The sequence below is a fragment of the Cryptosporidium bovis genome (genome assembly GCF_009768925.1).
Source record: "Cryptosporidium bovis isolate 45015 chromosome Unknown contig_1, whole genome shotgun sequence".
NCBI lineage: Eukaryota > Apicomplexa > Conoidasida > Eucoccidiorida > Cryptosporidiidae > Cryptosporidium > Cryptosporidium bovis.
Window position 1 is genome coordinate 187,609 of NW_027125030.1, and position 19,927 is coordinate 207,535.

The 19,927-nt window shown below is 30.2% G+C and overlaps 9 protein-coding genes across 9 annotated transcripts; 5 read left to right on the forward strand and 4 right to left on the reverse strand.

Annotated features, from left to right (window-relative positions):
* Positions 1-476: 476 nt before the first annotated feature.
* On the reverse strand, positions 477-1,523 carry FG379_000192 (arginine n-methyltransferase; the record flags this gene model as incomplete). Its single annotated transcript, XM_067326529.1, has 1 exon — positions 477-1,523. One exon carries the CDS (start codon positions 1,521-1,523, stop codon positions 477-479), a length of 1,047 nt encoding a protein of 348 aa, XP_067183146.1.
* Positions 1,524-2,240: 717 nt separating this feature from the next.
* Positions 2,241-3,836, forward strand: FG379_000193 (Dbp5p-like eIF4A-family RNA SFII helicase; the record flags this gene model as incomplete). Its single annotated transcript, XM_067326530.1, has 1 exon — positions 2,241-3,836. One exon carries the CDS (start codon positions 2,241-2,243, stop codon positions 3,834-3,836), a length of 1,596 nt encoding a protein of 531 aa, XP_067183147.1.
* Positions 3,837-4,600: 764 nt separating this feature from the next.
* On the reverse strand, positions 4,601-4,885 carry FG379_000194 (uncharacterized protein; the record flags this gene model as incomplete). Its single annotated transcript, XM_067326531.1, has 1 exon — positions 4,601-4,885. One exon carries the CDS (start codon positions 4,883-4,885, stop codon positions 4,601-4,603), a length of 285 nt encoding a protein of 94 aa, XP_067183148.1.
* Positions 4,886-5,875: 990 nt separating this feature from the next.
* FG379_000195 (uncharacterized protein) lies at positions 5,876-6,382 on the reverse strand (the record flags this gene model as incomplete). The annotated part of the gene is made up of 1 exon (XM_067326532.1): positions 5,876-6,382. One exon carries the CDS (start codon positions 6,380-6,382, stop codon positions 5,876-5,878), a length of 507 nt encoding a protein of 168 aa, XP_067183149.1.
* A 1,030-nt stretch (positions 6,383-7,412) lies between these two features.
* FG379_000196 (DHHC family palmitoyl transferase) lies at positions 7,413-9,176 on the forward strand (the record flags this gene model as incomplete). The annotated part of the gene is made up of 1 exon (XM_067326533.1): positions 7,413-9,176. The coding sequence occupies one exon, from the start codon at positions 7,413-7,415 to the stop codon at positions 9,174-9,176; it is 1,764 nt and encodes a 587-aa protein (XP_067183150.1).
* Positions 9,177-9,717: 541 nt separating this feature from the next.
* Positions 9,718-11,709, forward strand: FG379_000197 (uncharacterized protein; the record flags this gene model as incomplete). The annotated part of the gene is made up of 1 exon (XM_067326534.1): positions 9,718-11,709. The coding sequence occupies one exon, from the start codon at positions 9,718-9,720 to the stop codon at positions 11,707-11,709; it is 1,992 nt and encodes a 663-aa protein (XP_067183151.1).
* Positions 11,710-12,526: 817 nt separating this feature from the next.
* On the forward strand, positions 12,527-16,579 carry FG379_000199 (uncharacterized protein; the record flags this gene model as incomplete). The annotated part of the gene is made up of 1 exon (XM_067326536.1): positions 12,527-16,579. One exon carries the CDS (start codon positions 12,527-12,529, stop codon positions 16,577-16,579), a length of 4,053 nt encoding a protein of 1,350 aa, XP_067183153.1.
* A 302-nt stretch (positions 16,580-16,881) lies between these two features.
* On the forward strand, positions 16,882-17,559 carry FG379_000200 (forkhead associated domain (FHA) containing; the record flags this gene model as incomplete). Its single annotated transcript, XM_067326539.1, has 1 exon — positions 16,882-17,559. The coding sequence occupies one exon, from the start codon at positions 16,882-16,884 to the stop codon at positions 17,557-17,559; it is 678 nt and encodes a 225-aa protein (XP_067183154.1).
* A 23-nt stretch (positions 17,560-17,582) lies between these two features.
* On the reverse strand, positions 17,583-19,136 carry FG379_000201 (uncharacterized protein; the record flags this gene model as incomplete). Its single annotated transcript, XM_067326540.1, has 1 exon — positions 17,583-19,136. One exon carries the CDS (start codon positions 19,134-19,136, stop codon positions 17,583-17,585), a length of 1,554 nt encoding a protein of 517 aa, XP_067183155.1.
* Between the last annotated feature and the right edge of the window lie 791 nt (positions 19,137-19,927).

The window sequence follows — 19,927 nt, forward strand, 5'->3', positions numbered from 1 at the left end:
AAATTATGAACACTTTCCAATTATATTTATGTTCTTTGTAATCACCTATTATTTTTCTGTCCTGCAAACATTCAATATAGATCATAATTGATATCATGGTACCTTATGTGGCGCCTGCGGTAATAAGTCGTAACCACAAAACACATTACAAATCATGAAATAACAAATAAAAAAATCACGAAAACGATATAGCACAGATAAATTTATGCACATTATTTAGATATAATTAGATCTACTATGAATCTATTTACGTGGTGAAACAAGAAAACAAACATCTTATCCGTGAGTGATCGGGTGTCAACAATTCTCTTGATATTAACTGATATTACGTGTTTAGTAGAAACAAAATTATGGTTTGAACAATGCAGGGATGCTTATTTAAGAAGAAACCAGCGTATCATATATTTTGTTTTTAACCTGTTTGACTAGAATAACGCCTTATCCTACCATTATATATATGTTTGTCTACCTTAGGTTTATCTGAGTCTATAAAAGTTAATTCTCTCAATAATTGAATCATCTTTATTAAAATTGAATTTAATTTTAATGTCTAAATCTCTTATGTTTTTGGAATTTTTCTTTAAAGCAAACATTCCGGTAATAATATCATCTTGATTGCATACAAGATCATCTTCAAAATAAAAAACTGATTGCTTCCAATGAGTATATTTACCGAAAGGACTTGTTGTAAAGGAAATAGGTTTGTGACCACTTCCAAAAATGACATCAAACCACACAATAAAAGCGTGTACGTAGTCTTTTCTTGTAACTTTTAACTGAAATGCAGAAGCAAACTCAAGATCTTCTTTCTTGCATTTATATAAATCAATATTAAATATACAACATGATGTTGTATTCACGGCATTTTCTGATACAGTATCTATGATGGGTTCCTCCATAATACATGGTTTTACAAATTGATAATTAAATCCATAAACGTTATTCCAATAACCCAACTTTTCTTGTTTATATTCAGCATCTTCAATTCCAGCAATGTACATTTGGGCTTTATCTGGGAATATTAATCCACCTTCAACAAGCCATTTATCTCTACAATATAACACCGTATCTAACATCGATTCAAATAATAATAAATACCCCATCCATTCCGAAATAATGATATCTACTTTCTCAACAGGTAGCACTGCCTCTTCTGCCTTGCTTTGTATAAATGTAATCTTGTCAGAGAGATTATTATCCCTAATAATATTCCTAGAAACATGAACTATCTCTGAACACTCAATACCATAAACATGTTTTGCTCCAGCAGCAGCAGCAAACATACATAATATTCCTGTGCCGCTACCTACGTCAAGTACTATTTTGTTTTGAAATAAGTGTTTATTGTACATAATAGCCCTTTGGTATGTTCCAGTTCGAACTGAATCTTTTAACATCTCTTCGTGAATGCCGAAATGGGCATATGAATTAAAGTAGTAGTCTGCACTGCTTATATCCTCCTGAACAAGAGGGTTCCATGAACTCTTGAATTCGTTAAGCTCCTCCACTGTTGGTTGAATCATATTTTCTTATTTGTACAGAAGAGGTAGATATTGACCTTGCTATTTAACTAAACGTTTTTTAATCAGGGTTGCAAATGCCTAAAATACGTACACTCCTTCTCAGAGAAAACAAATTAGAAAGATGCTCTCAATATTATATATGATCTGTTCTTCTGGTATAATATAATACAAATTTATTTACTGTGCTATCACCTCTTTTAAATATATATGTATATAGGTGAACAACAGGTTTTTATATATTATATCTCACTCTTTAATGAGCAACAATGCACTTCCTAAAACTGTATCAACTTCTTACACCTTTAAAGAGTGTATATTCAATATATACTCGAATGAATCTTAATAATGAAAATATCAAATGGCAGTGCAATTTAATCAACCAAATTACTCCTAAACTTTTGACATTTTATTGTCTAAATATGCCCGCCAAAAGTGGCGCCATTTAGATACTTGTTAATAGTTCAGTATTGCTGCAAAGGGTCACGATATTTTGACACTTTTTAATAGGAAAAGGGTGAAAAAGGAGTGTTAAAGCAAAGAAAACACAACTACAGGAGTATTAAATTTTATATAGTACTCTTGTAATTAGAAGACGTGCTTTTCTCTTCTAATATTGATTCTTCCGAAAGTCCTGATAGTTTGGTGATTAAGCAGTGTAGATAATAATATATATGTATAATATCTGATTATCATTAAAAAATATATTTAATTTATTAAATGATAGCTGAGGAGAATAGAAAGAGTGATAAGTCAAAGACTGACTCAGAGGAAAATGGAGAGGTTGCAAATGTGGATGAACTAAAAGAGTATTTTAGGGATATATCCTCTAATTCTTGCGAGAATGGTGCAAGTAAGGAATGTAGCGGTAGTAACAATGGTCTGGAGAGTGATGAATTAGTGAATCTAAAGACTGAGTTTGGAAGAGAAGGTAATATAATTATAGAGGCAGAAGCATCATCAAGGGAGAATAAAGGAAATGATGAATATATGAACTTGAAAGAAGTTGATTCATCTTCAATATCAGTTGAAGCCGTTGACTCTAAGACTCAACTTTATTCTGCAAAGGACTGGTCTGATTTAAACTTATCTCACGATCTTCTTAAAGGGATTTATAATAAGGGCTTTACAAGGCCTTCAAAAATTCAAGCAGCTGCATTGCCACTTATATTTAATTCACCGATGAATTTAATAGCTCAGGCCCACAATGGTAGTGGGAAAACGGCCACATTTGCCCTAGCAATGCTAGGAAAAGTAGACACTAAAATTATACATCCACAATGTATGTGTTTATGCCCAACAAGAGAACTCGCTCGTCAAAACATGGACGTAGTTAATGATCTTGGGTGTTTCACTGGGATCACGACATGGTTAGTTGTTGCCCAGGGGGATAAGTATGACAGAACTATTGGAGCACAAATAGTTATCTGTACACCTGGAAAAATGCAAGACTTCCTAAAAAAACGTGCTTTTCCAACTGAATATTTGAAGTTAATGGTTATAGATGAGGCTGACGAAATGATCGATCATAGAAATATGATGGCACCACAAGTTGGACAAATTAGAAAATTTTTCAAGCAAAGTTTACAGATATTACTGTTTAGTGCAACATATCATGATGAAGTTAGACAGTTTGCTGAAAAAATTGTTCCAAATGCAAATAAGATAAGTGTTAAAAAAGAGGAATTAACGTTAAATACAATACAGCAGTTTTATGTGATATGTAATGATGAAAACGATAAACTAACATTTTTATCTGATCTTTATTCATGTATGTCTATTGGTCAGTCAATCATATTTGTAAACACCAGAAAAACAGCTTTTTCTATTGCTGAAAATATGAGAAAAGAAGGTCATGCTATTTCAGTTATTTGCGGAACTCAAACTAATTCTGGTGAGAAAATGGATCATGAAATACGCGATCAGGTTATGGATTCATTTAGAAATGGTGAAACAAAAGTCTTAATATCAACAGATGTGTTGTCTAGAGGAATTGATGTGCCTCAAGTTACATTAGTCATTAATTTTGACATTCCTGTTAGATTTAACAATTCTAACATTTCGAATTCTAATTCATTTGGTGTGGCTGGCTTCCCATCCACTCCTGATCAGTCTATTCAGGTTGAGAATGAGACATATATTCACAGAATTGGAAGAACCGGAAGATTTGGTTTAAATGGTATATCTATTAATTTTATACTACCAAGTCAACTCTTTTTAATTAATCAAATCGAAACATATTATAATTGTAAAATACAGCCTATTGAAAAAGATATTGAAAATCTTGAACAAATACTAACCTCTCTTAGAACTTAATATCTTAATTACTGAAATTTTCACTTTATCTAAAATAATATATTTAGAGTATAATTAGTTTTCAAAGGCATTGTTTATTATTTCTAAATTAATTTAATTCTGAATTTTTGTCTCGACCTAATTTATTATAATGTATACATCTTTACAATGTCAACTGTTGCTGTTACTCTGAAAAGGCAGCGAATTATGAATTGTAAATACATAGAAACCAATACTTGTAACACAGAAACCGATCTCCCTTGTAAGTTACCTCTAATGTGCAAATTCAACACTATTTGTCACGATTTCCAATCGGCGGAAAAATCGACAATGGCAGGATTCGAACCTGCGCAGCGAGACGCTATCAGTTTTCGAGACTGACCTCTTAACCACTCGAGCACATTGCCTAAACCGAGACGCAGCCATTAAAATATGGTCAATATTGTCCATTGTTCACTTTGCCTTGAACAAAGCAGTATATAATTCCGAATGTGTGGATGGCAGCAATATCCACCTTTATTGTTTACAGGTTTTCTCTCCCGCTGTAATTGTTACTCCATAAGAAAGGTTTACTATTATCAACTTCGAATTATAAATGAGCAAATATATAATGAAAATTGAAACGAAAAAAAGACACACTTACTTCAAAAAAAGAGAAACACGGGTGCTTGTTTGATCAAGTAATCTAAAAATCAATACTACTATTCAACATGTAAGTTAAAAATTAAGAGTTTGTTTAGATTTATTTATCATATTATTATTTGTTCTACTGCTAATGCTTACATTTATTCCCAATTCATTCTGTCGTCTACTAGCTCTCCTAGGTATTTTCTGGCAGTTTCTTTATCTATAGAATAAAGCCTTCCATTGGAATCAAAAGTCATATAAACGACGCTTGTAATTTGTGTAACGGCAAGGAGCTCACCCATGTTGCCTTCTCTGTTATTAACCCCGAAAGAAGAACTTCTAAGTTCCACACCATCTTTTATTACTACATGTGTTGGATGCTTCGGTCTTAGTATTGACATTGAATTTAATTCATTTATCTCTTGTGTGAAATCTAAGGACATTTTTACTAATAATTTGCACCTATGCTGTGATATATATCAATTCGTTACTGTTATTTACTTTTGATGATTCACCAAAGAACAAAGTTTCTTCAGGTAATTTTGTGTTGAAAATGAATACAAAGCAAAATGAAACAGGCATACAGACTTGTTTTTTTATAAGTCTGTGGTCCTATTGCAAATACCACAAAGTTAATCTTTTTAATTTAATGGCCATCTTCACCCCCCACCCCCCCTCGAAGGAATAACAATTATAATGCACTTAAATAGGATATAAATGCATTACAATCTAGCGCCACGTCTTTAAATGCGTTTGTTTAAATAAATGGAATGAAAATAAGTCTATTATAAAGCGTGAAATAAATGATAATGTAAGAATAATTTCACATGAGTATCTATGTAATATTTTCTGTTAAACTTACTAATGAGGCTAGATAGTTGTATTTAACGTAACATACAATCTAAATATGAAACACGATAAACCGAAACGTGACAATTATATGAACTAATTAAAATATTCGTTCTTAAGTGAACAGGATTTAAATGATAACACAAGATGTGCTGTAAACTATGTTGGCAGTTTTCTATGAAACTATATCATATATTAGAACAATCTTGGATTTCTTGAAGTAAATATTCAATTTTTGTTTGTTCAAAGTGGATCTAAATGAAGGTAAATATTCAAAAACAACAAAACAACAATGTGAATATTTTTAATTAGCGACAAAATTGAAATAGTGATATATTTATTTATAAACTTGCCTTTGGAGGTAATCTATTACCTAGGTTTTTAAGTGTTTGTTTTAACTTATTTTCACAGTCTCTCCCTTGAAATTTTATCTTTTGCTTTAAGTTATTATTAAAATTATGGAGTATATCATTAGTAGAGATACAAATTGAAATGCTAAAATTACTAATTACTTTATTTGTTGAATAAACTATGCAATCCTAATATGCAAATATTAACATTGTGATAAATGAAATAGTGACACTTCATTTACTTACCTGCAAGACATTATCCATATATATTTTGCTTGAGCATATGTCATTTAGGCAGAAATCTTCTTTAATCAACAGTCTACTAGGCTCAATATAAAGTCCAACTCCAACACACTTAACAAATGATTCTTTTATGGTCCAGTATTCCATAAACTTTGGAATATCATCATTTATGTAATTCCACTCAGATTCACTAAATACATTTCTCATATTGGAAAAGAATTTCGAAATGTGATTCTCACTTTTGTTTCTATTTGGAAACTCAAGCTTCATTACATCTACTCCAATAATAAACTTTGAAATTGCGATAACCACTATTTCGTTATCATGCGAAATATTAAAGTGAATAGTGCATTTATCTTCATCTTCAAAGAAAATATACGGCTTTTCCCCATTTACACGAACTATTTTTAATTTATTTGGTGGTACTCCACAATAATTTCCCAGATATACCCTAATTAGCATTACGCCTGTTAAAGATCTTATTTTGTCTGGAAGCATTTTAAAACTTGTTTTAAAATATTAGAATTGTGTTTCTAGTTAGTATTTGCGACAATATTCGTTTAACAACACATATTCACAAATATATATTGCTTTAAATAAAACAGGTGTTTAAACTTACTTTTTAATCTTATTATACTCCTCGACGTTTAAAAATTCATCTTTGAGCTCATTTATTAAAGATTCAAAATTTACGTTGCTATCGAGTTCGTTTATATTGCTCCATATCACACATATGTCATTTGTTTCAAGTATTTTTCTTATGTTCAACATATTTATCTTTGATATTCTTCTTTTTCTAATTGGAAGTGTTGTTATCTCAGGCGAAAAAAAGTCATACCGGTTTGTATTAAATGTTACCCACAGTATTACTTGTATAAAATAGGAACTTGACCTTATTATTATTTATTTATTTTTTTCGCCATAAATACCAAATGACATATTCCATTGCACTTAAAAGTCAAAATGCACAGAAGCGCCACCGTCGGGCGGGCACGTTTGGCGCTTACGTGTAAAAGCTAGGAAATGGGGAAATGTACAGAGGGTGGTAGGAAGAAATAGAAAAAATCACAGGTAAATGCTGATAATGGATAAACATCTGTATATCTGACTGTAAAAAGAGGGATATAATGTAAAGTAAGGGGTACATATAAATAAATTGTGATATTTTACAGGACGAAAAAAAATTTGAATGAATTTGTGGTAATTGTTTGTGTGTCAAGGAGGCTTAACGTGGGAAAGAAGAAAAGGCGAGTGTAGAACTCATAAGTATTTATAAAATAAAACAATCAAATAAATATATTTATGTATCTTTTATATATAAGATATCAAAGCATTGATATATATTTTTTATAGGTATTGCCTATATCACTACATGGGTAACAAACCGATATTATTTAATTGGTTTGAAATATATGTTTTGTCTGACAGTTGAATGAAACAAAGTTAATGAACAGCAAGTAGTGCTTTTAGTTTAAAGAGCAACTTGTTGACGACTAATAATTAACATAGACAGTGATTACACAGTTATATGGTGAGATACAGAGAAAATGATATTTCATCCTATAATGACAATCCATTGGGTTTATTGCCATCTCGTTTTATAGCAAATTCAAGAAGTCATTTAAATATTACTGGTATATTAGTATGCTTGCTTAGATTTTTTTCTTATTATCCGGTTTGGCTATTACTCAACAATACAGAAAGTAGGTGGTATTTCGACAATGGCCCTTTTTTAATCCTGCTTTCAATAGTCCTAGGTTTAATTAATAATACACTATATGTTTTGATATCCTTTGGCGATCCAGGTTTTTTAAGGTCTTGTCCTTCATCTAAACTAAGACCAGTAGATAGGATTCGTGATCCGCTTAGAGTAAAGTATAGTATAGAATTAAAAGGTTTAGATAATACACAAAAAGGATTTGTTTCAGGTAGCAATGGAGACAATGTTATTATTTCTGACACTTTATATAGTTCTGAGGAAGAGCTGGATGAAGATGAAAATATTGATGTATTAGGTAATTCCGTTCGTGAAATTGACTACTGCTCGAATCTTGGGACAGTGAGAAGTAATAAACCACTAAAAAGATTAGTTTCAGAGGGAATGGAAGATGAGAAAAGAACCGAAGAAGTTATTAGTATAGATTCTTCTGGATTTTCCAATGGAGATGACGCTTTGAACCAACATTTAAATATAATTTCAGGAAACACCATAATGTCTTTCCCATTACTAAATGCAAATAGACTTATTAGTTCATCAATTAGAATTGACAAAAGTACTGCTAGTTTGAGTTTGGCAATGGAAAGCGCTCCTGGCCATATTTTAAATTCAATAGGTGTTTCTCAATTCAAGAATAGCAATAATTTGTTTTTCAAGGAAAGGAAAGAAATCGGTTATTTTGAAAATGATAAGCTGGATCAAGACAATAATGCTTTTGGGGATTCGAATGCAGAAAGTCAGGATTTTATCATTGACATTCCAAAAATTGACAACAAAGCTAATATTGACGCTTTTAATACTTTTTACGATAAGAACAAACAAGTAAACAGAAAAAAAAGCGAAATGAATATGTTATTCCATTCTAGAACAAATCTGGATACTAGTCTTACATTTCCTCTCTCACCTTGTTCTTCGGATGGAATAGACTTTTTACCTAGGAAAGATGCGAATGGAACGGATATAGCTAATAGTTATTTTCAAAGTGATGATGGCTTTTTTGTATTTAAACAAGGGAAAATGTACCAAAATGGAGTTAGACTGAGATTTTGTGACTATTGTAGGATGTATCAACCGCTTCGAACTAAACACTGTTCTTCTTGTGAAAGATGTATAAGGACACATGATCATCATTGCCCTTGGCTTGGAATATGCATTGGGGAATATAATAGATGCAAATTTTGGTGGCTTTCTCTTGTTCAAGCCCCGGAGTGCATTTGGGTGCTTTACTGTACTTATCTTTGCCTTTTCAAAGTGCAACTCATCAACAACCATCCGTCACTTTTTGAAATTATTTCTCTTATTGCAATTTCTGGCAATGCATTATTTATTGGATTTTTATCACTACTTCTAGTAGTATATCATTTTTTTTTGGCCCTCAATAATTTAACTACATGGGAAAATTTGGCTTGGAGTAAGATATCGTATTTAAAGCCTTTTCCTGACACACAAAGCTCTCCATTCTCTAGAGGGTATTTATATAACATTGCAGTATTTTGCATACCCCATTGCGTAGATGATCTTATTATTGGGGAAGAAGGAGAAATTATATGGGAAAGAAACCAACCCGAAAAATAATTCCATTATTATTTTTTTATCTTAGATTAACTTGACAGTAATGTCAAGATGGATAATCATAGACTGTTATATTCATAGCTGTATTGTCTATTCGTAAATATGCACTTACGAATTATTTTACTGGATGGAAATAATGGTTCACTACTTAGTTGATTTTAAGAATGAAATTTCCGATATTAATCATAAGTAGAATGTGATTGTATTCATATAACTTTAAATTATATAGCTTTGACAAATAGATTGTCGCCACCGTTATACTTTTTTTCTCGTAATGTATATTTATTAGTTTAATTTGTTGTGTTGGTGGTATGATCTTGTCTTTTTACTTTGCACTTTCTAAGACCTGTTTCTTTTAGTTTAATTACCTGCATTTGATTTCCGTCTCGTGGTAATACCAATTAGCATGTTAATGATCGTTTTTTTCTCTAATTTTGTCTTTAAACTAGTTTGCCGGTAAATGATGATTTTAATAAAAGAAAAAATTAAGCATTAATAATAAATACAAAAATGATATGGCTATAAATTATAACAAGAATTTAAAATGGGAAACAAAGATGATGAGGAGAGAGGGAATTTAGGTAAACCGGAGATAATCAGTGAAGTTGAATCAAAAATAGAGGATATAATAGAACAAATAGAAAGTGTGACAATATCAGATAAACAAATAAAGAAAAGCAAGGAAATAAATGAAAAAAATGTGAGCTCTTTTGAAAAAGAAGTGAGAAGAACGAAGCTGATAACTGGTGATTTTCAAACAGGTGTTGAAGAAAAGTCGAAGTCAGAAATAATTAATCCTTGTGATTATAATTTTCAAGTGATTGATTCATTAAACAATGACACCTTTTTTTCAGTTGTTCCTATCTCAAATTCAAATTATGCTGATAGTGAAGGAAACGAGAATAATGTAGAACCACCTCAAGAACCATATAAGGGGTGGTACTGGAACTCCGAAAAAATGGAATATTATTTACCAAGCAATTCAGGTAGAATAAAAAGAAGAATGTACGTATCACCGAAGGTGTTTTGTAAATTGAAGGATCATGAATATCAGTATGATGGAATTAGGTGGTTGTGGGACAGATTTAGAAACAGTGAAGGTGGTATCTTGGCAGATGAAATGGGATTGGGAAAAACAGTTCAAGTTTGTGTATTCTTAGGTGGGTTATTTAGGTCAGAGATAATAAACTTTATTCTTATTATTTTGCCTCCAAGTTTAATTAGTCAATGGGTAAATGAATTAGATACTTGGTGCCCAAAAATACCAAAGTATATATATCATGGTTCGAATAATGTAAGGAACAGCTCACTTAGTGAATTATATAAAAGCAAAATGGGTGGAATACTAATAACTACATTTGAGACAATTAGAAATGATATTGAAATGCTTGATTCAATTAATATAAAAAAGACAGAGTGCAATTATATTAGAAACAAGGAAGGGATTAAAGTATCGAGAAACGAATATATACGTGATTTAGCTGAAAGCAGTGAGAGTGAATTTAATATACCATGGGATATTGTCGTTATTGATGAGGCACACAAATTAAAAAACAACAAAACCAAGTTGTTCAGGGATGTTCAAAATTTAAAAAGTTACTCCAATATATTATGTACAGGTACTCCTTTTCAGAATCGTTTAACTGAACTTTGGTCACTTATTCAATGTGTAAAACCAAATTTACTTGGAAAAAACATTAAATCATTTAAGAGTAATTATGGCGTACTTATTGAAAAAACAAATAATAAAAACATAATGATAAGCGAGATGAAATCACGTGAAATGGCAATGAATCACTTAAAAAATGTTATAAAGCCATATATACTGAGGAGAAATAAAAAGTTAGTATCAAGTATCTTTACAGTTGGTATTGAAAACGATGAAAATAATGACAGAGATACTTCAAAAATTAGTAAATTTGACATTGTTTTATGGCATAGTATGTCTGTAGAACAATTGAATGCATACGAGGACGTTTTAGATAGTCAATTAGTAAATAACGTGTTAAATGATGATTTAATATTTAAAAAAAATAATGGAGCAGTTTTGCAAACAATAAATTTGCTATTAAATGTTTGCAGGCATCCACTACTTGTTTTAAAAAGTGAATTGCAGACATGGAGGTATTTATTGGAGAAGAACAATAACAACAGACTAGAAATAAAAGAACAGATTGACTGCGATTTTGCAGATAATTCAGATAGTTACGTTAATAAAGATAATAACGCGAGTAAGACAGATTATGATGAGGAGATTGAGTATATTTTTTCATCAGTTTTAAGTCTTCCACAAATAAGTGTTGAATTAATAAGAAAACAAAGCACTAAGCTTCAAATATTGTCTTTACTAGTTCCTCAAGTCGTTAGTACTAACAAAAAGTTATTAATATTTACGGAAAGCCTACTAATGATGGACCTAATTGAATTAACTATATTAATTCCTAATAATGTCAATTGGGAAAGGCTTGAAGGAAAGCAAACTCTAGAACAACGGAAAAAATCCATTCATAATTTCAATAACAAAGAGGTAAGTTAATATTGATTGTCAACTCTCTGGTTATATATATTAACTAAACTGTAATAAATGATTTATATATAGAAAACGAAGGTTTTGTTGTTATCAAAGAGTGTAGGTTCTACTGGACTCAATTTAACAGAGGCTAACAGAATAATAATAGTTGAACCGCACTGGAATCCAACTCAGGACGAGCAAGCAATAGGAAGAGCCTATAGAATCGGACAAAAAACGGACGTCATTGTTTACAGGTATGTTCTTGTATATTATAAGCATTCACCAGCTTGGATTTATAAGCGATTGACTTTAACTCGTCAAATAGATTAATTACCGCTGGAACAGTTGAGGACTTTAAATTCAGACTGCAGCTTGACAAAATAGGGCTTGCAAGAACATTCCTGACTGGTGATAATCAAGAAGTAATGTTTACTAAAGACGAATTGAATTATCTATTTTCTCATTCCAGAGTGAATACGGGGGATGTTCAGGAGGCAATGTTCAAATTCAATATAAATGATTCGCATTTTAAGATACTAAGAAAAGATTTATCAGGGGAAGTAATAGAGCAACTGGAACCTTTTGTAATGGCATATCTAGATTTTGAAAATATAAAAAGAAATGAATAGATAATCTGCTTTGATTTACAGTTTCATTATATAGCGTTTTAATTACATGAATTCCATAAAAATAAAAAATGTACTATACTTGGCTGTTCACTAAATGCAAACGAAAGGAAAGTTACAGACAGAATGCCAATAACAAAAGGTGAGAAATGAATCTGGCGCGCATTGACATAGGTTAGTTTCGTCTTGACATTTTGAGCATATACAACACAAAAATGGATAACCCGAATTTTTTACAGTATTTCTGGGATTTAGGAAGTTACGATGAAAAAGTCTCCGTCTCATCTATTGAGGGAATAGTTAATTGTCTGGACTTTTCAGTTAGAATACCAAATAAAAAGATCAAGGAAAAAGACACGTCTAAATCGTTAATAAATTTACCAGAACTTAATAATGGAAGGGAAGACTTAGAATATACACTTAGTCGTTTAATTAAGGGGTTGGAGTCGCAGAGAGAGTGTGTAAGGCGTGGATATGGGAGTTGTTTGTCAATAATATTAAGTAGATATTCAATTCCCATTTCGAATGTATTGGAGGGACTGGAGAAGCATTACTTTGAGAGGATAAAGAGAGATATAAAAGGAAAACCAGGCACGGTAGGAGATACCAGGGATAGAATAATAGGTCTTCTCCTTGGATATTTGTCAATTATAAAGAGTGGGTTTTTTAAGTCAAATGCTTCAAGACCGTATATAGAACAAACTATAGAAAATTTATTGACAGTTTATAATGTAAAGTTGTACTTACAGGATATGGTATGCGAGGTAATGTACTTGATAATTGTGGACTGTTGCGAATACGATCCGGGATTACCAATAAAGTGCATTTCCTCAAACATGAGTAAATTATTTGATTCAAGAGTACTAGATTCAGATGTAAATGAACAAAAAAGGAACCAACTGGCAACTCAAATACCATTGTTGAATTTGTTTCTAAAATTAAGGCTTTTCTTGGAAAGCAATAAGGAAATATCAATAAATGGCGAACTTGACTGTAATGACAAGTCTAAAGCTAACTTAATTACGGTGAAAATAAATAATAGTAAATGGGATAGTTGGAACAAGGTTTTTCTATCTCCGGGACATGTTTTTTTGAAACAAAGATGGGATATATTGCTTGCAAATATTCAATATTTTACAATGTTTAGTCCGAGAATTCCCAACTTATTCGACACGCTAGTAGGCTATTTATCAAGTTCACCTTGTTTAAATGACAGAATAAGTTATATATTTTTGTTGGATATATTGGATAGTATACAAAACAAGTATTTCTCGGATAATTACTCGCATCAAAAGTGTTACATTGGTGGAAGAATGATTTTGCAATTTTTTACGCAACTAAAGTACAAATTATATTCTGATTCAAGGTCAAATATAACAGAGGAATTGTTTATAAAACTGGTCAATAAATTTGTTTCAAATGAGTCTAAATGTTTTTTTTGGGCCATGAAAACATCTTTAATTGATAGAAATCCACTATCGTCTTTCTCAATATTGTTTATCCAAACTTTTATTGGAATTATCTCAGGTAATATATTTAGTGGATTTGATTTTAGCAGAGGAGGCAACAACGATAGTAATAATATAAGAGACTACTCAAGTATTATCTTTGGATTTGAGGATTATGTTCATTTTGAAGGAAATAACAAAAATAAGGCAGATACTTCCAAGTCACTTGTACCTTTTTTACTAAATGAGACATTAACTAAGTTTTTTTGGGAAAGGGATTTGAGTGACAATCGAGATAGTCAGGTAATATCAAAGTTGGGCAATATGACTATTGCTTTAGATAAACCCCTTAACATTTCAAATGAGGAGAAAGTTAAATTATTTTGGAATTTTATGAGAGTAATTATCTTAAAGACTGGTGTTAAGATTAAAATCATATTAAAGATTTTCTTTGAATTAATTTCTGGTAATGAGGACTTGGAGTCTATAGTGGTTGCACAAGGACTGGAAATGATCAATAACATCAAAAAAGATATGATCAATGAGGAGAAAAATTTTACCATCGGTGACGATAATAAGAATGAAAATAGTGAATGTAATTCTGAGGATGAACATTCCAATGAAATAAGTCTCAAAAAAGCAAGTAATTGTTGGAGAAAAATATACTGTATACAAAATATATTATTGGAATATCTTGTAATTTCATCAAGTAGTAAAAATAACTCAATAATGTTAGTTAATTTTAAAAACATAACAAAAGTGATAGATTCAATATTTAAATTTGGCTCTTATGACAAAGAATGGGTTGAGAATTATCGTCAATTAATATATCCAAGATTAGAGAAAATAATTGGAAAAATTACGAGTGACATACTCTGTCACTTGGAGAGTAGTGATAAAGATGTTATTAACAATAACAAAACTTTAATTAAAAGTAAAATTAGTGAATATAATAATGAGGTTATTAGACTATTAACAAAAACAATGAATAGATTGCAATATATGAGTGAGGAAGCACAAAATAAAAACAATAATTTAAAGCAATTATTGTTGAAAAGAGACGTCTCAAAATTAAAATGCAATTCAGAGTTGGCATTTAACTTGATAATCAATTGTTTAGTATTATTTTACATTTTGGAGGATTGCAATTGCGATTTTGTACTAAATATTATAATTAATATACTAAAGTCTTCTGGAGACAATTTTAGATTAAAGTTAATAATTAAGTCAATAATAGATCTAGATGATATTAGTGATGGTAATAATGTCAATGATAAAAATGCACCGAGTTGTGTTTCAGGCCTTAATCTTTTATTTCAATTGTCGATAAGATACTTGGACCCAATTAAAAATATGGATATGGAACAATTTGTGGAATTCACGCGTAAAATTTCACAACTTCCAGATCTTTGGAATATAAATATGCACTTAAACGAAGAAGATGTTTCGGATGAAGATAACGAAATTAATTTGCCAGAATCTTCCCAAGATGATATTGTAAACAATTATGGCGATATTGAACAAGAAGATGATAACGAAGAGAACGAATGTAGTGGTAATAAGAGTGATAAAGAAGACGATAACGAAGAAAAGGATGAAATACTTTACTATTCAGACAATTCTTTACTGTTACATTTGTTGGATGATGAGTCTCAGATACCACCGAAATATGAAAAGCAAAAGGCACAAAAGGAGCTTGAGAAACAACAATTGCAGAAAATTAACATTGAAATTCAGAATAAACTTAGAATGCTGGACACATTGTCACTCATGTCTGATATAATGAATTCATCAAAGATTCAAAGAGACGACGTAAAAATCCCACTAATACGCTCATTAATACTCCTTCTTGAAGCATATAGAGTTGGTTGCAAACACTCATTGTATTATTCAATTAAGTTTACAATGACTGTGTTTTCTGATTTTGTAAATAAATTGTCAGTTACAATAAACAAATTGATGCATATGAATGCACTAAAAGATTCAAGTTTTAATGTAAAGGAATACAGCGATTTATCAGATTTATACAAACTTTTGATTCATATAATAAGCAAACCTATTGTTGAACCCCAAAGAATAAATCGCTGGAATAGAAAATTAGATAACAAAAACATAAAATCGAGAATGGAAAATTATTCCAAACAAATGGAAACATTGTCTATAAATTTAACAATTATTATTTTATCTTTTTACATTGATGGCAATAATAAAAACATTGAAAAAATATTGTCTAAGGAATTAATACAAAAGTGGATAAACCAAAAAAGAATGGGAATAGTTACTTTATCTTATTTGAATAAATTAGTGCATAGAATTAAGAATATTGAAACCGAAAATTCGTATTTATTTTTGATTAACAACATTATTCTAGAATTTGAAGCAACTATTAAGTACTCGAAAAGTTCTTATCAACTTAGGGAATATGTAAACTTGGTAAACCAAACAGTGATGGCTTGTCATAATTCAAAGATAAATAACAAAAATGAGAGTTATATCGACGACATTGTACATGTTGTGGTTAGAATGATTGATTTCTGCACTGGAAATAATAAAGATAATATCAAGGATTTTGACGGATTTAAATTTAATACTGAAATTCAAGGTTTAGAACTACTTAATTCCCTAATCTCACTTTCAAAAACAATGATTGTGATAGGAGAAAAAAATGATAAGAAATATAATATCATTCAAAACAAAATAATAGAGTCTGATGAATTCCTAAATAACTTCAGACAAACATGCAATTCCGGAAGGATGAAAAGACAAATTAATAAATTGAAAAATGTCATAAATAACAATAAAAAATCAAAGCATTCTTAGGTTTTTTCGTTATTTTTTTGATTTTACTACATATATGCTTATATTACTCATTCAATACAATATAGGTTAGCCGACATTTAATCTCTGTATTTACTTTTTTCCTTTGAATTTTTTTATTGAAATGACCATATACTGTTAGAAATAAAATGTAGTAATTACATTAAATATACATTATGTGGGTAAATCATGTATTATTTGTACAAACAGTAGTAAATAAAATCTCAAATGTGCGGTACCCCGCCTTTATTTGTGTGTTGTAATCAAACTTGAAGGGATTATATACTTGTATTTATTTGCACTAAATGGACGTAGAAGAAAGTGGTCTATCAGAATTAGAGTATTACTCTGACTCTATTGAGTTTAGTGATGTAGCGGATAACGAGTGCGAAAACAATTTGAAGCTCTTAAATATAGGAAGAGATGAATTAAAGTCAGAATTAAAAAATATAGACGAATATGAACATGATGATATAGCTATTTCAAATAAAAGAGTGAAGATAGCAGATTCTTCTCAGGAAAGCTGCACCCAAAATAGTAGCTTTATCAACCTGAGCAATGAAATAGAAATTATAAGTAATAGAATAGAATCAATAAACAACAACATAAAAAGTATGATAAATAACATATCACCATATGTTTGTATACTGGAACAAGTTAGTCCTATATTACAAAAGACGAATGAAAAAAGTATAGTAAATATTGGAATTAAAGGAATTAAGATAGGGAGAAGTCTAGACTCAAAGCTTCCGAAAGATAGAAATAAAAATGGTTTTATGATGCTCTCAAGAGAGCATGCCTATATATATATTAAATTAAGTGATGGTAAACCTGAATCCTATATTGTAGACTGCAACTCTAAAAACGGTACCTTTGTAAATAATGTAAAAATTAGAAACCATAAATTACAGCCGAATGATATAATTTCGTTTGGCTGCAAAAATAATTCGAATGTATACAAGTACAAAGTAATTAAAGCTTAAACACACTATTTTTAATAATAAATTTAATACTTTACCTTGGAGTTGTTATAGTTACTCTTTTTTCTCACTTCCGCATGATTTAATTCTTTAACGTGAGTAAATAGTTTGTTTCTTGATTCAAATTTTTCATTACAAACTAAACATTTCCACAATAATTTTTGATCGATGCTAGCTTCAAATTCAGTACAGTTTTCTTTTTTCTCTTTTATCTTAGACGACTTTTTTTTCTTCTTGTTTCTTTTACTTTCATTATTTTTTCCGTCTGAATCGGGCTCGTTGCTTTTTAATCTTCTATTTCTATGGCTTTTGCCACTCAAAATGTCCATCATCTCTGTAATCTTTTCTACATCTATCTCTTCAGATGAATCCCCACTTTTCGAATCCGAAGATATTTGTGTTTCTTGTAATTCCTTTTCAGTATCGAAATACAAATAATTTTTCCTTTCCTCATACACATCATATGTTTCATCTATTTCCAGATCATAGTTTTTTTCAGTTTCTGTAACAAATTCACAATCATTTTTTTTATTAACATCTTTACACGTATTCTTAATAACACTAGATATATTATTTTTTTCCGCTTCTTTAACCTTTAAAATATGTTTTTTACTTTTTAAATGTGAATTTAATTGTTGTTCACTTTTAAAGAATTTATTGCATAATTTACAATGATAAACTACTTTTTCGCTTTCATCATCGCTAGTTTCACCACTGGCACATTCTTCTCCACATAATTCCCTTCTTTTCGCATCAAGCTCTTCCAGCCTTCTTAATTCTTCAATTCTTGCCTCCTCTCTTGCCTTTCTTCTTGCTTCTTCCTGCAGTTTTTTTTCCCGTTCCTTTTCAATATTAATCTTCATTATTTTTTCAGACTTTAATTTCATATGCATTACAACTCTGGGATCTCTTTTTTTGACATATTCAACTAATTTCCTTATAGTTTCATTGTATTCTTTTTTTCCTTTTTTCCTTTCTTTAATATTCTCATTTTCCATTGCTCTCCTTATCTGACGATTTTGAGCTTGATTCAAATTCCATATGTCCTTCCAGGAAAAACTTCTTGTCGAAGAGAAATTGCTCCAAAATCTGTAAAACTCCATTACTTCATCTAAATTCGTTTGACTATTGCCAAATCTATTTGCTTCACTCCAAAATCTATATTCATTTGAATCAATAGATAAATATTTTTTCTCCTCTTCTATTATATCACTAAATAATTTATTATAAACTGTGTAAAATCCTAAATTCTCATCATTGAAATCTGCAAAAATATCTCTTGAAAAATACTTCCAAACATTTATCCCTAACGGATCGTAATCTTGGTCATTTCCCGCACCATCGTAATTATTTTGCGATAAAATCTGTTTTCTATGAGAATCATACCATGCCCTTTCATTTGGATCACTAAGGACTTCATAAGCTGCTGCAATTTGTTGGAATTTCTCTGTTGCTTCCTCTATGTTATTTCTGTTCTTATCCGGGTGCCACTTTAAAGATAGCAGTTTGTATGCTTGCCGTATTTCATCAAAAGTTGCCCTGCTATCAACCTCCAATACTGAGTAGTAGCATTGTTTCATTTCTCAAATTATTTTTTATTTGACAAATTACACACTCTTGCTGCTCTAACTAATTTCTTTTCACTACTCCAAGTCTTAATTTAATATACCAAAGACATCTGCCGCCCGAATTTTTTAAATTTGCATTTATTGAATAAACGTTAATTATTGCTTTCCACTTTTTCAGTAAAGTTTAATAATAATTTTAATATGAGAATTCATCTATTCAAATATATTTGACGTATTTGTTAGCATTTTCTCGATTTCAAGACATATTTCAATTTTTACTATAACTTAAATACTTTTGGTTTCTTATATTCTTAAGATCAGCTCATTCTTAAAACACGTCCAAACTGTGGTTTTGTAGTATAAAAATAAATGGTAAACTAAAAATTTTCATTATTTTCCGCATAATCTTGTGAAACTTATTTATAATTCAATTTTGATCAAATTTTCATGCATCCACATGAAAATGCAAAAAAAATAATTTGTATACCGGCAAAGTAAAAATGATCATACCCTCAACCCGGTACTTATTGACAATAAATTACGTAAAAGAGAAAAAATAATTAAGATGACTTTTTTTTAAAGCAATATTTAGAATTAATGCTTTAAGTTGATAATTAATAAATTGGGAAACTGGGTAATTAAATATTTATAGAACCTAAAAAAAAGTTAAGCTGTGGTATTTAGAGCAAAGAAAGACATCAAATATAAAAGAAAAAATATTTGAAATAGACAAACGAGAAAATATAGCTGTTAATTAAGAAAAGTGGTCATTTTTATCTTTTAAAGTATAGATGAAAGTTTCA